Source organism: Cebus imitator, unplaced genomic scaffold, assembly GCF_001604975.1.
Source record: "Cebus imitator isolate Cc_AM_T3 unplaced genomic scaffold, Cebus_imitator-1.0 Scaffold86, whole genome shotgun sequence".
Taxonomy (NCBI): Eukaryota; Metazoa; Chordata; class Mammalia; order Primates; family Cebidae; genus Cebus; species Cebus imitator.
Genome location: NW_016107401.1, coordinates 6,445,019 through 6,461,377, shown reverse-complemented (window position 1 = coordinate 6,461,377; position 16,359 = coordinate 6,445,019). Strand labels below are relative to the sequence as shown.

General features: G+C 35.5%; 1 protein-coding gene across 3 annotated transcripts in view; it reads left to right on the top strand.

Annotated features, from left to right (window-relative positions):
• PANK3 (pantothenate kinase 3) overlaps positions 1–16,343 on the top strand; it is a 22,267-nt gene extending 5,924 nt beyond the window's left edge. For 2 of the 3 annotated variants that reach the window (XM_017534458.2, XM_017534460.2), the window contains 6 exons: positions 4,390–4,742; positions 7,060–7,313; positions 9,267–9,443; positions 11,847–11,970; positions 14,324–14,449; positions 15,519–16,343. In XM_017534458.2, the coding sequence (XP_017389947.1) occupies positions 4,390–4,742; positions 7,060–7,313; positions 9,267–9,443; positions 11,847–11,970; positions 14,324–14,449; positions 15,519–15,569 (1,085 nt within the window). In that variant the 3' untranslated portion in view covers positions 15,570–16,343. Of the gene's footprint in view, positions 1–1,357; positions 1,418–4,389; positions 4,743–7,059; positions 7,314–9,266; positions 9,444–11,846; positions 11,971–14,323; positions 14,450–15,518 lie in introns of those variants that run through there. The other variant, XM_017534459.2, reaches the window with a different exon arrangement.
• Positions 16,344–16,359: the final 16 nt, after the last annotated feature.

The window sequence follows — 16,359 nt, the reverse complement described above, 5'->3', positions numbered from 1 at the left end:
AAAAGAAAAAGAAATTAATTCCTGAACTCTATTGAATTGAAAGGATCTCAGTTTTTAAAAGGTGGCCATTACCAGCCACCAACTTTTCTTTCTTTTTTTCTTAATTGGAGTTACAGCAGGGCTGAGTTCTCTTTCAGTCCTACTTCATTGATTTTAAGGAGAAAATTGTCATAATTGATATGTGCTATAAATAATAGAAGGAGCATGCAATTTTCTGGTTTGCACATTATGGTTACTAAGAAGTCATCATCTGCAGGATAGCTTCTCTAGTTAACCTTTCTTTCTTTCTTTTGTTTTTTTTTTAAGACGGGGTTTCACCGTGTTGATCAGGTTGGTCTTGAACTCCCAACCTCAGGTGATCCGCCTGCCTTAGCCTCCAAAGTGCTTGGATTACAGGCATGAGCCACCACGCCCAGCCAACCTTTCTTTAAAAACAGCACTCAAGGAACACACTTCTAGTAGGCTAGATGTGAAATGAGTCTTAGGCTTTTGGCATTGTTGATTTTTTTTAAAAAACTTATCTCTTTGGGCAATAACTTAAGAAAGTAGTATTGTTTTTACAATTTAATTTACAGTATTTTATAAAACATTGTGTTTCTGTAGTCTAATACACTAATAAGTGGATTACAAGTTTGAAATTTAATAATAATTTTGTTTCTTGAGTTCATAGTTGTTTATGCCTTATGTACACATTTTATAATATTCTAAAGTATCTAATACAGTTTTAAAACACATGAGAGATTCAATATATGTAATACAGCTTTGTTTAGGAATTTTACTTAGAGAGAGAGTGTGTGTGTGTGTGTGTAAAATACAGATTCATTATCCCTTATCTGAAATGCCTGAGGCCAGAAGTGTTTAGTGTTTCAGATTTCTGTTTCATTTGGGTGTTATAATATTTGCCTTATATACGTTTGCTTACAGATTGAGGATCTCTAAACTGAAATTTTAAATGCTCTGTTGAGCATTTCCTTGGAAGCCTCATGTCAGTGCTCACAAGGTTTCAGATTTTTTATTTCAGAATTTTGGATTAAGGATACTCAGCTTTTAGTGTATTTTGTCACCTTTTATGTGTTTGTCTTTAACACTTCACTACATGCGTTACTGAGTGGCCTGAGTATGTGTCTTCTAATTGATTGTTGATATACCTTTGGAATCAGAATCTTTGGTACTCATTTATAGATTTAGAAAACTAGATAATTTATTTCTCCAATGTTTAGTCTATAAACTTGAACTCTTTTCCTGGACATTAGAGTTCCTTTGAAACTTAATTAATAGTTTTGTGTAAGGATGAAAAGTTTTTTGTGTAAGTGTTAACTGGGATTTTTGCTTTCAAGAATGACAGTATCCAGATATTTATAAACCTGGGAGCAAAGACTTTTGGCTGAAAATAAAAATGGCATGAACTTTAAACTTGGTAATGTATTAGCTTTGTAGTTTGCTCCCTGAGTGACATTTTTATATTTGTGTGTCTATTTTAACGCCTATGTTTGTTTGACACAAGGCACAGACGGAAAACCTGCAAATTTTTTTTTTTAATTTATCTTGAATTTTGGAAAAATAAGGTTTCTAGCTTAATCTAACCTTGTAGAAATTTTTCTATCTCACAGTGTACTTAATGTAGCAATAGTGATTTCCACCCCCCCCACACACAGAATTTTCTAGAGTCAACCGTCAGTCAAGTAGGAGAATTCGTTTTGGTTATATATATCAGCAGGATGCCTTTGTTTTATCTAATGCCCATTGAAAAGTGTCCTAATAACATATTTCAACAGATTGGGACATTTTTTTTAGACAGAGCCTTGCTCTGTCTCCCAAGCTAGAGTACAGTGGCACAATCTCAGCTCACTGCAGCCTCCGCCTCCTGGTTTCAAGCGATTCTCCTGCCTCAGACTACCAAGTAGCTGGAATTACAGGTGTGCATCACCAACCCAGCTAATTTCTGTATTTTTAGTAGAGATGGGGTTTCACCATGTTGGCCAGGGTGGTCTCGGAACTCCTGACCTCAAGTGGTCTACCCGCCTCAGCCTCTCCAAGTGTTATGATTAGAGGCATGAGCCCCTGTGGCCCCTGTGCCGGCCAGATTGGGACATTCTGAAGGAATCTCTGGTTTATGGGATAAAGAGATCTGTTCCTGTTGTTTTGTTTGTGTTTGTCCAAGCAGACACCTGGTATGAACTTGTCCTCTTTTAGTATTGCTGCTACCATTCTTTTCAAGCACATGTTACTTAAAAATGGCCTTTGTTGGCTGGGTGCAGTGGCTCATGCCTGTAATCCCAGCACTTAGGGAGGCCAAGGAGGGTGGATCAGGAGGTCAGGAGATCAAGACCATCCTGGACAACATCATGAAATCCCGTCTCTACTAAATATATAAAAATTAGCTGGGCATGGCAGTGTGTGCCTGTAGTCCCAGCTGCTTGGGAGGCTGAAGTAGGAGAATTATTTGAACCTGGGAGGCAGAGGCTACAGTGAGCCAAGATCTTGCTGCAGCACTTCAGCCTGGGCCAGCGACAGAGCGAGACTCGATGTCTCAAAAAAAAAAAAAAAAAGATGGCCTTTGTTGCTAGTCACTCGACAAAACTGAGAAAATTTAGTCAGTTTCTTCTGCTTATGTTGCTTAGTTATTTATACCTGTCTATAGGTGATATGAAAGTATTGCATTTGGCTCTAAGCTGCCCCCTGGCTTCCCCAATTATCGTGCAAAGTCATTTTGCTTTTTTAAAAAACTCTTTTTTTCCTGTACTGGGAAGAACCTTCCCAGAATACAAAATACTATTTCTTTCTTAAGATTATCTGTAATGTAGCTCCAGATCTGTAATTTGAGTTTCAAATATAAAGACAAATGAGCTGTTTTTCCAAAAGAAGATAATGAGGATTACTCCTTCCTCATATTCAAAATTATGTGCTACTTTTAGTAAATGTGTGAATTCTTAAGTGGAGAAATGTATAGAATCCTTTCTCATTGAATTCTATGTTCCTGGTTTTCTAATGGCACACACATACCAATTAAGTTAAATGAGTAAGAAAGAATTTTATAATTAATTTTTATTTACAACTTCTACATAAAATCTGTTAAATATGTTTTGTTGCCAGACATTTTAATCCATGTGTCTTGTGTATTAAACTCTTTTGGAGTCTTTCATAGTAGTTAAGATCCCAGAGAATAGAAATACATGTTTTTAGGATGGAATCTTGTTACTGACACCTAACAGTTTGACCTTCGGCAAGTTTGTAATTGCTTTGCCTCCTTGTCTAAGTGGTACACTTAATGGAGCAATCTTATAGTGGGGGTATTGATTAAATGAGCCTCTATGTGGTTACCATATTTCTGGCAGATAGTGTGTACTCAGTAAATGTTAGCTGTAATTCTGTAGAGAACTGAATGAATCAGTTGTGCTTTAATCTAATTATAAAAATTTGAATTTTGTAATTCATGCTAGATTGAGCATTCCTTGAGGGCAGGTATTTTATCTTATTTGCATTCCCATTTCCTGATGTAGAGGAGATAATGATTACTTACTGAAGGGAACCGCTTTTTGGGTTTGTTTGTTTTTTATGACAGGATCTCACTCTGTTACCTAATCTGCAGTGTTCAGACATGGCTCACTGCAGCCTCAACCTCCTGGACTAAAGTGATCCTCCTGCCTCAGCCTCCCATAACTAGGACTACAGGTGCATGCTCCCACGCCCGGCTAATTTTTAAATTTTTTGTAGATGGGATCTTGTTATGTTGCCAAGGCTGGTTTCAAACTCCTGTCCTCGAGCAGTACTCCCACCTCAGCCTCCCAAAGTGCTGGGATTTCAGGTGTGAGCACTGTGCCCGGCAGCAATTGGTTTTTAAGGAGGCACTTTTCTCCTGGGTTAATTGAAGTGATTACAGGCCAATTTTATTGTATTAAAATGTTTATAGAAACAAAGATTTTCAGGCTCTTGGTGATGACCTATTTATTGAAGGAAAAAAAAAAAAGTCTGAATTTTTTTCTCATTTGTAGAGCACATGGTAAGTATTTAGTAAATGAAAAGGAGTGCCTACAAGGCCAGGAACTAAAAGGTCCTAGGTCAACTCTAAGCACCCTATACGTTTTTTAGAAAATGTATTAATAAGACTTTGAAGGGAAAAAGGTGAGTTCTACATAGAACATGTGTCTTACCCAATACATATTATTGCCTGAATGCATGATGCAGAGTAAATGAAGTGTGCGGCTAATTAACTATTTTCTAGTTTGTGTTTCTAAGATGGATGTATGTATTTATGTATGTATGTATATATATATGTGTGTATATATATGTGTGTGTGTGTATGTATATATATAGTGTGTGTGTGTGTGTGTGTGTGTGTGTATATATATATACATATATGGTTTTTTTTTTTTTTCCTTTCTCCCATAGCTTTCCCCTGGTTTGGCATGGACATTGGGGGAACTCTAGTAAAGCTCTCGTACTTTGAACCTATTGATATCACAGCAGAGGAAGAACAAGAAGAAGTTGAGAGTTTAAAAAGTATTCGGAAATATCTGACTTCTAATGTAGCATATGGATCTACCGGCATTCGGGATGTACATCTTGAACTGAAAGATTTAACACTTTTTGGCCGAAGAGGGAACTTGCACTTTATCAGGTTTCCAACCCAGGACCTGCCTACTTTTATCCAAATGGGAAGAGATAAAAACTTCTCAACATTGCAAACGGTGCTATGTGCTACAGGAGGTGGTGCTTACAAGTTTGAAAAAGATTTTCGCACAGTAGGTATCTTTTACTCAAAACTGAAAATTAAAACCTGTTAGTTTTTAAATATGACGGTAGGTTTCCATCTAGCATGTTCTTTAATTCTCCCTGCACATGCAGGGGAAATATATATTCATGATTTCCTTTCACTTGGGGCATTTTAAACAGATTTATGGGATGACTAAACATTACCCAGATTTGGGCATGTTGTTACAAATAATATTTGGTAAAACTTGTTTAGGGCTGTACTACAAAGCTACAGTAAAAAGGGCACTTCGGACATTAATGAATTTGGCATTGTACAATGGCAGATATAAATGAAGCTTGCATTATTCTCGCTATTGTCCTACGTTTACATGGTTTTTGGAATATTATTCAAATGTTAGTCTTCCAGGGCCATCTCCTTCCCAAACCCTAAGTTTGGAAACCAGTGTCTTCTGGTTAGTATAATAGACACCTGAATGAAAATCTGTTACCCTTTCTGTTTTTACACTGTCAATCCTTCCATGTTCCTGTGTCAAATGGGGTGATTTGAATGGACATGGCAGGAGAACTATGAGTATTGTTTTGAGTCATGTGCTGTTAGCAGTTTGCCATCTTCTAGTCTTTTCCATTAGAATGAGAGTTCAAAGAGTGGTTTGCCAAGCAGCTAGTCTTTTCCATTAGAATAAAGAGTGGCCTTGTTTAGGGCCATTGAAATTTGTTTTTCCTGAAAATGTAAATGTGAATAATTTCTCAAAATCAAAAGAAAATACTGTTAATGGAATGTAAAGGCTGATGTGAGAGAATCACTTGAGGCTAGAAGTTTGAGACCAGTCTGGGCAACATAGTGGGACCTGGTTTCTACAAAAAAAAATTTTTAAATTAACTCGTCATAGTGGCCTGTGCTTGTAGTCCCAGCCACTTGGGAGGCTGAGATGGGAGGATTGCTTGAGCCCAGGAGATTGAGGTTGCAGTGAGCTGTGATTCAGCCATTGTGCTCAGCCTGGGTGACAGTGAGGCCCTGCCTCAAAAGGAATATAAGTAACTTAAATGGCTTATATAAGTGAGACCATTGTAATTTGGGGTAAAGATCTATAATACTGTATGAAAAGAGGTGTCATGGGAACACAGAGGAGTAATACCTAACAACTCCTAGAGAGTTGAAGAGGTTCCCAGAGAAAGTGATGTCTAAGCTGCAATGTTTTATAATAATACTCTTTTTACTAACCTGAAATAAGGAATTTAATAATTTCAAACTAATACTCAAAACTATATTATAAAGACAGGAGCTCAAGGTATCATTGATCATTCAGAAATTAATCTGTCAGTGGGTAGATTAACAAACAGTATGATCATTCCAGAGGACATCATGAAGCAGTTATATGCTTGTACCTATACATAGATTCATCATAAATACCAAAGTTCCAAATGCCAGATTGATATGGTATGTTCTAATCAGATACCATAAATGGCGTTGCTGTTGGTGACATGACCCTCCAACATGCTAAACAAACACTTGGTAAAATTCCAAACAGTAAGAAGTACAATATTCCCATGCTTTATATGGTGGTTCAGTTCCTAGCAAATTTAGTATGTGTTTAAAACTATGTAGATTGGGCACAGTGGCTCACACCTGTAATGCCAGCACTTTGGGAGGCCAAGGTGGGTGGATCATTTGAAGTCAGGAGCTGGATACCAGCCTGGTCAATATGGTGAAACCTCATCTCTACTAAAAATACAAAAATTAGCCAGGCGTGGTGGCAGTAATCCCAGCTACTCAGGAGGCTGAGGCAGAAGAATCACTTGAAAACCCTGGAGGTGGAGGTTGCAGTGAGCTGAGATCATGCCGTTGTACTCCAGCCTGGGTGACAGAGTTATACTTTGTCTGAAAAATTAATTAATTAAAACAAACCATGGGATGAATAGTTTTGTTTTTATATACACAGACATATAGGTAAAACAACTTTGTCCTTCTCTAGGCTCAGATAATTATAAATAATTTTCCTTTTGCCGCTATAAAAATGACTGACAGAACACTAAAAAATAATGCATAGATGGGATAATTCTTTGGTTTGCAGAAATGTTCACCTATTAAAGATGTCTGGTATCCCAGGTCCCTGCCCACAAAATGTCATTTTGGTCCTTTTTTTCTCCCCATCATTTAGAAAGCTAGTAGTGAGGTGATATCACCCTCACTGAGGACCAGTGGACTAGATTAAATCTTTAAGAGATTTTGACATGAAGTATAATGAAAATGTGGGGGTCATAGATTATTTTTAAATTTTGTGAAGTAGTGTAGGAAAATTATATAGTTAAGTTGTTTTTGAATGTCATCTTTTTGTTTTAAAACAGATTGGAAACCTCCACCTGCACAAACTGGATGAACTTGACTGCCTTGTAAAGGGCTTGCTGTATATAGACTCTGTCAGTTTCAATGGACAAGCGGAGTGCTATTATTTTGCTAATGCCTCAGAGCCTGAACGATGCCAAAAGATGCCTTTTAACCTGGATGATCCTTATCCACTGCTTGTAGTGAACATTGGCTCAGGAGTCAGTATTTTAGCAGTCCATTCCAAAGACAACTATAAACGAGTGACTGGGACAAGGTAGTGACATTTTTGGTCATATTGCTGCATTTACATTGTTTTATATACAAGTTATAAAATCAGTATAATAATGCTGTTTTCACCAGAAAAAGAACATGTATTTGCACAACAGCATTGTTTTTTTCTTTTTTTTTTTTTTTTGGTAAGTAAAAGAGGGTGCCATATTGCCCAAGCTAGTCTCAAAGTCCTGAGCTCAAGCAACCTGCCTGTCTCAACCTACCAAAGTGCTGGGGTTACAGGTAATAGCCACCGTGCCTGGCCAACAGACAATGTATTTTTATAAGATGTATATGTCAGGACTCAAACTGAAATTATTAAATGTTCATTAGTCAGCATCAGTTGGCATCAAAATTTCCATAATGGTAAAAGTGAATTTTTATCTATAATGAATCTAGTAATATTTTTTTCTAAAATTTAACTGAAGAGCATTTACTTGGAAGCAACTGTTCTTTTGACTTTAAAACTTTACTGTTAATATTTTGTTCTTTTTTCCAAAGCATTTTTCTTTACCTATCTTTTACTTTTTAATAGATATATGGACACCTAGCTTACCACTTGCTGAATAGGTTTGCATTTAAACTGCAGTATTAGAGAACATTGTAATTTGTTTTTACAGGATGAATTAATGTGATTTTTTTGTGTGATAACGTTAATGTTCCCAAATAGCCCACAAGCTTTTCTATAATACCTGAAATACGAATGAGAAATAAGATTTAAAACTCATGATTCTTTTATGTATTTTATCAACTTTACAGAGAGGTGAAGACTCCTGTTTAAGGAAGCAAGATTTTGGGATACTTTAGATTGATATGTGAAAAAACTGATTTTAATTTTAAAGTAGTAATTATGTTAAAATTATATTTAAAATTAATTAGTACTTTATTTTTATGGTTGTTAAAAGTTTACCTCTGTTGTAATTCTCAATGCCAAAGAATTATACGCTACTATTACCTTCTTCAGTTAACTCTAAAAGGTTAGTCTGTTAACTAAATCCATCAGTGATTCAGGGATAGAACTTTATAGAAATTTAGGTGAGACCAGAGAGCAAAGGTGTAAAGTTTAGGAATTAGATATGATTTCATTCTGGGAGCATATCCAAAAGAATACTAGAACCAAATAAATTTCTGTAGTTGACATGTTGGCCAGCTGGACATAAATTTACTCATTGTATTTATGTCTAGGACATGTTAAATGTTAATGTGTCACAATGAATTGATTTCACCCATGTCAGACCAAGTAAATAAACCTTTCACAAAATCATTTCTTGGAAACCATTTAAAATTACAAGGCCTGGCATGGTAGTTCATGCCTATAATTCTTGCACTTTGGGAGACCAAAGTGGAGGATTGCTTGTGGTCAGGAGTTCAAGACCAGCCTGCGAAACGGAGGAAGACCCCCATCTCCACAAAAATATATACATATATATTAGCCCAGTGTGGTGGCATGTACTTGTAGTCTAGCTACTGAGGCTGAGATAGGAAGATTGCTTGAGTCGAGGAGTTCAGGATGCAGTAAGCTATGATCATGGTCACTGCACTCCAGCCTGAGGGACAGAATGAGACCCTGTCTCAAAAAGAAAAAGTAAAGATTTTCTCTTTGTAATTAATATGGTACTGATTTTTTATTTATTTCTTTTTAATGCACACACAAAAATTTGTTTTTGGTGACTGCAGAGTGTAAGGTTTTGGGTGAAGACTTTGGGAGATATTTAAGAGGTCTTTCCTGTCCTCATGTTTCCACCAAGTGATTTTTTTTCTTTGGTTTATTCTTTGATCTAACAAATTGGTGTTACTAAACAATTTTTGTTGCCTTCGTTATGTTATTTCAGCACTTAGCATTAGTCATAGATTTTTTACTATGTGTTTATTGAATACATGAATGATCCACCCTTTTAGTTAAGCAAAATAATACAATGTATAAATGCAACTTAGCAAGTTTCTTTATTTTCTTTAGCCTTGGAGGGGGTACCTTTCTGGGTTTATGCAGTTTACTGACTGGCTGTGAAAGTTTTGAAGAGGCTCTTGAAATGGCATCCAAAGGTGACAGCACACAAGCTGACAAGCTGGTCCGTGATATTTATGGAGGAGATTATGAAAGATTTGGTTTGCCAGGTTGGGCTGTAGCATCTAGGTAAGTTTAACATTTATGTAATAAGTTATGGAACTTAAGTAATTCACATTGCTTATTTAGCTTTTGGAAAGCAATATTACAGAAAGTTGTAAGGATGCTTTCTCTTACCCATTTTCGGTTCCACGTTTTGAACATTGATGTCATTTAAAAATTAAGTTTACATTAAGAAATCTACCCTGAATGTACCTTGTAAGAAACTTTTTTTCCCTAATTTTTTAGTGTCCTTCCAGTGTTTCTCTATGCAAATACAAATACATATTCTTTCTTTTCTCCCCATATACAAAAGGTAATCTACCATTATATGGCGTACTATATATAGTCTTAAAGTATCCATATACCCTAGAAATCTTTACATGTTGTTGTTGTCCTTATTTTATACATGTGTAGGCCTGTGGGTAGGATAAGTTCCCAAAAGTTGGACTGCAAATGCATTTTTGAGATACTGTTAATTATGCAAAGAAGCAGTACTGTTTCACTCTTACCAGCAATAAATGAAAGTGCCTGTTTCACCAATAAAGTGCTAACTTTTGCATTTTTGCTCATCAGATGGACAAGTGGTATCTTAATGTCATTTTAATTTGTGTTTCTCCTACTAACACTGAGGTTAAGAACCTTGCATATTTTATTTTCTGTGAGTTATTCTGTGTTCTACTTTTCGGTTGGGTTGTTATACTGTTGAATTTATCAGTCTTTTCTTTTATGGCTTCTGGATATTGATTCATAGTAAGTAAGTCTTCTACATTCCAAATATGTAAAGGAATAAACCCTTGTTCTGATACATTAATGGTGGTGTTTTTATATTTAAATATTTGATTTACTTATAGTTTATCTTTGCGTATTATGTGAGGTATAGGTCATGCTCTCATTTTTTAGGTTTTTTTTTTCTTTTAGAAGGCTCTAATGTCTAGTGGTCCATCTTTATTTCACTGATTTGTGATGGTTTTTTTAACATATGCTGGCTTTTCATTATTCTGTTGATGTATCACCATTATACTTTTAGCTTTATAGAGGCATAAAAGTATGTTTTAATCTCTAGAAGGGCTAGTTTCATCCCTTTGCTTGATTTTCTATATGAACTTTACAAGCATTTCCTCTATTACAAAAAGTTATTTTTGGAATTTCAGTAAATTTACATATTAACTTAGGGACAAATGATATCTTTATAGTAAGTATTGCTGTCGAAGAACTTAGGTTGTCTTTCTGTTTGTTTAAGGCTACTTTTGTGCCTTTCACACATTTAAAGAGGCCTCTCCAAATAAAGTCCATACATTTTTCCCCCCCTAGATAGCTTCAGGACATGCATGGTTTTTTAAATCGATTCCTAAATATTTTACATTTACCGTTCTGTTATATATCAGCTTTATCTCCCATTATACTTCCTAACCATTGTTGCTTGTGCACCCCAAGTTCTTTGTCAGGGAATCCAGTGCCCTTTGATAGTGGACTTTGTCTCATTCTTCAGTAATATCTCCTGCCTCTCCCTCACATAGATGCTTCACTCTGATCAACATCTTGTGATTTAATAGATGTTTTCATTTCTCATTTCTCTGTGCATTTAACCTTTAGTTGCTTCTGCCTAAGATTTTCCTTCTGTTTTTTTCTGGCTTTTTATGGTCCTTTTACTCTGAAAAGCCCTGTCTCATACCTTCTTAACTTTTTCCTCTTACCATAGTAATAAAAGATCTTTTTTTTCTTTGTATTTCCAAGGTTAGCCTTTGTTTTTTCCTGTTACTGTTAGTGCTTCTCTTGCTGTCTTTTGTATCTAGGCCTGCATTGTCGTTACAGTAGCCTCTAGCCACTTCAGGCACTTGGTATATGAGTACCATATGTTGAAATGATGACATTTGAATATATTGGCTTAAATGTACAATTAAAATTAATTTCACTTGTTTATTTTTACCTTTCTAATGTGGCTAATAGAACATATATGAAATTCCATATTACTCATTGTATTTCTGTTGGACAGTGCTGCATTAGAGTAATTCACTGTTTGAGGGACTATTTGTGTCTCCAGCAAAAAGTTTGGTATGTCATAAATGTTTCTTGTGACTGAATGAAAACGAATTTGAAGTTAAAGCTGAGATACTTTTGGAAACATTTTGTAATTTTGACTTTGTTAATTTGTTTTGAATCAGGTTTACAAATGAAAATATTTTAGTAATCTTTGCTTTCTTATAATAACTATGCTTTTTTTGAGATGTAATTTTAACCTTAATCCTTTGAAAGGTATTACTTTATATGCTTGCATAGATTTTTTTATTAGTTTGTTTTAGCTTATCCCTATGTGTTTCTACTTTTTGGTCCTAATTTTATAAAAATATCCAGGTTGTAGATATATCTGTTAATACGTAAAATGTTGCATTTTATCAGCAGATTTGACTTTTATTTTTCATTTTTCTGCAGTTTTGGGAATATGATTTATAAGGAGAAGCGAGAATCTGTTAGTAAAGAAGATCTGGCAAGAGCTACTTTAGTTACTATCACCAATAACATTGGTTCTGTGGCACGAATGTGTGCTGTTAATGAGGTAAAAAACACAAAACTTGAATTATCAAAAATGTGAATGCTACATCTAGCAGGGCTTCTTCACTTTCCCTAAGGAGGCCTCTGGGATTGAGATGTAGCCAGTTAAACACCAAGACTCGTTAGGTATATGTTGTTGTATTACCTTTAAAGAAAGTAGCTGATAATTCAAATTGAAATAGGGGATATTTATCCAGAAATTTTTTTCAGAAAAACACGACGTAAATCCCTTCAAGTTATAAAAGAAAATTCTAAGCATAAGACATTTTGAAGTAACTACTTTTTAGTTTTTTTAGTCTTAATGTTGCATTTGGAAGGCAGCTGTGCTCACCACTGTACCACCAATGCTTAATGTTGAATATGTTGCTTTTGATTAGTGGAATACTTGGAAGTTTTCTTACTGCCCTCGGCTTCTTTACAGTGCTGCCTTGTTGCATATGGATCAAGCAGCATTGTACAGGGCTATGAAGGCATTGAGACCTGTTCTTCGTGATATTTAAGTGGTGTTTATTGTTTGTTTCAGGAAAAGTGTGAAAAGCATATACTGTTAGATTGACCATATAGTTGGGATTTTTTTGTTTGGAAGAGAATGAAAAAAAAAACCCATATATATATGCATACACACACACATGTGCACACTTATATGTATATTTAATTCTAGCTTCCTTATATAATAATAGTAGTATTCGCCCATTTAATTTTTGTAAATATCAAATACTTTAAATGGATTGGGAAGTAGGCTTTTTGATCAAACCCTTACTTTGTTCATTCACTCATTTATTCATTGAGTAAATATTTACTGATTACCAGATGCCAGACATTGTTCTGGGCATTTGGAATATATTAATGAAGAGATTGTTTAGTGTGTATTAGGTGATAAATGCTTGTTTTTAAAAAAGAGACCATCAAACAGGATAAAGAGGATTGGGAATAGGGAGAGAGTGGTAGAGGACAAATTGCCAAGTAATTGAGGGTTAAAGGAAAGCTTTATTGAAAATGTGATTCTCAGGCAGAGCTTTGAAGGCGGTGAGGGGGAAACTGTGCATGTAGACATTTAGAGGAGAAAGCTTCCAGCAGAGAGAACAACTATGCAAATCCTCTGAAATATTCTATATTTAAATCCAGAACTTGATCTCATCAGTTTTTTTTAATAACTTAAGAAACTTAAGTGTTAGTTGGTTCTTGGAGCTACTAGTAGGCCATTTAACCTCGATTGGGATAATATTTCACTTTGGGCACTGACAACAATTTGGGACCTTTGTTCTTACCCCCCTGTATGTCTAAATTTCCACTGACCAATTGAATTAACAATAACTAAGGCCATGGTTTACAGTATCCCAACTTATATACAAAGATTTCTACTCAAAAGTCAATATTGTGAGAGTCAAAACACCAGTTCCCCTATCTAAGATTTCCTAATCATAAAGGTATCTAAGAAACCAAATTAGTATGGAATCTTAGCAGAGAGAGAATGACACGTGAATCAGGCAGGGGATGGACGAAGAGTGCTAGAATCCTAGGGGTTTGAAGGCATATGCCAGTACCCCAGTCAGTATTACTCTTGAACTCTATAGAATCCACAGTTGCATGTCATTGTCCAACATGTGTTGCAATATAGGAGCCAAATTTGCTACTTATCCTAAATGCATTTTACAGTACTTACCATGGTTTTATTATTTTTTAATCACATCAATAATGTGTCTCCAAATGACTTTGTAAAGGGGCTATTTATTGGCCATTTTCAAAAACAAGTCTCACCTGAAATCATCTGCCAGGCTGTTTCTAGAACCTTTTTTTTAAAAGTAGACTTTATTTATTTTTTTAAGGACGGGGTTTCACCATGTTGGCCAGGCTGGTCTTGAACTCCTGACCTCAGGTGATCCGCCCACCTCGGCCTCCCAAAGTGCTGAGATTACAGGCGTGAGCCACCGCGCCCAGCCAGACTTTATTTTTTAGATCAGTTTTAGGTTCACATAAAATTAAGTGGAAAGTTCTGTGAGTTTGATATACCCCCTTCCATACACACACAGTCCTCCTCCATTCTCAGCATCCCACGGTAGAGTGGTCATGTGTTACAGTCCACCATGCTGTGTTCACACATCATCATCACCCAAAGTCCATAGTTTAGGATTCACTCTTGGTGTTATACATTCTGTGGATTTCGATAAATGTATGATGATGTGTCCAGAACTAATTTTTAAATACTCAGGATTATAGAGCTATATGCCAGAAATGTAGTAGGTATTGTACTAATAAAGGGTAGTTGTTTACATTTGTAAATAAATATTTTGAAACCTTTTGTATTGTAAAATCTATTAATTATTTTTACAAGTTTTTTCTTTGTTCTTTTCTTTTAGAAAATAAACAGAGTTGTCTTTGTTGGAAATTTTTTACGTGTCAATACTCTCTCAATGAAACTTTTGGCATATGCACTGGATTATTGGTCAAAAGGTCAACTGAAAGCATTGTTTCTAGAACATGAGGTATGGTAGGAAAATGTTTTGTGAATTTTAATAGCATGTTTTTTAAGAGACAGGGTCTTGCTCTGTCATTCAGGCTTGAGTTTAGTAGCATGATGATGGCTCACTGCAGCCTCTTCTAGGCTCAGCAATCCTCCCACCCCAGCCTCCTAAGTAGCTGGGCCCACAGGCGTGCACCATTATACCTACCTAATTTACTTTTATTAATGTTTTTTGTAGAAACAGGATCTCCCTTTGTTGCCCAGGCTGGTCTGGAACTCCTAGCCTCAAGCAATCCTTTATAAAATGTATGAGCCACCATGCCCAGCCTTAAGTAGAATATTGGTTCCTTTACTTCAGTTTCAGTTTTGGGGAAGAGAATTACAGTAACCTGGTAGGCACCCCTAAGTTTTTGTCTGTACATTTACTACATGCAGTTAAATTGTGATCTGACCAATTATCAGTCTACATAATGTTTTGGATTAACTTAACTTGAATCATTTTATGATCAAAGTCAAATGGCTATATCATTACAAATTAGTAACATAAGTATTCTGCTCTTAAAAGCTTTCATGTCTCATTGTCACTGCTTACACTATATAAATCATAAGGGTGTGCTCTTGTGCAATTCCACAGGGCATGCAATGAGAGTGTCAGGCACAGCCACAGGAAGTTAGTTTGTTTATTAAGTAAAGGGGAGAGGGTACAGAATTTCTATTACAGTCCTGAAAGCTTTAGTGTCTAAAGGCTACACTTTTAGAATACATATTTCAGTGTGAGCCTATAGTCCCCGCTATTTAAGAGGCTGAGATGTGAGGACCACTTGAGCTCAGGATTTCAGGGCCAGCCTGGGCAACATAGTGAGACCCAGTCTCTAAAAATAATAATAATAAATAAAAATACATATTGCAGAGGTGTGTAGAAATCAAGAATACAGATTGAGAAATTTTTTTATAATAGCTAACAATGCAGAAATTGGTAGATTTCCAAATATTATTAAACAGATTGTGCATAATTGTGTGTTCTCAAGTTATTAATATTGTATGCTAATTTAAAAGCTGCACTATATAACAGTTATTTTTAAATTATACAGGGATACTTTGGAGCAGTTGGTGCACTTCTTGGGCTGCCAAATTTCAGCTAAAGAATCAGGTCTCTCTCTCTGCTAATAAATGTCATCCAAGAGGAACTAAAACCAGAGGCATTATTACTGCATTGTTTGTCACTGGGAACCAAAGGATAAAAGAGTAGCATAAGCTGCTGAATGTTGCCATAATTAAAGGAGAGAACTTAGTAATGTGAAGTATTTCTCACTGAAATGCTTTCCCTTTTGTATATAGCCAGTGTTAAATCCTTAAATGCAATACAGCCTCTGATTATTGAGCTTCCTCTCAAAAAGATTTTTTTATTTTATGTAGCCAACATTGCAGTACTGTATGCTCAAACACAAATCTTAAAGTCTTGGAAATGTTTAGCTTATGAAAGTAATCGACTCTGAATATTTGTTACAAGTCTGTTTTATGTGTTTTGATTACTAGTGAGCAGAAAATAACATACCCTGTATCCAAAATTATTGAAATGGCAATCAAAGATGATCATTTTTATGTGATTTTAGAAATGTTAGGGCAATACTTCTAATTATTGTAGTTTTTTTAACATATCACCCCAAAGCATGTTTATGTGATCTTTCCCCATAAGTATCTTTTCTCAAATGCCATAATTAACTGAAATACTATTACTAAATTTTCACGTGAATTCTAAAATGAATCTTAGGAAATGCACATTTGGTGATGTTGCACTTTCTGTATTTTACAGGAATTAATCAATACATGTTGAAATGTTTAACATTTTAAGATTGGAGGCTTAATTACTTACTTGAGAGTCTGTCTAATGAGGTCCTGGAACTATTCTAATGGAATCTGATTTGAGTACAC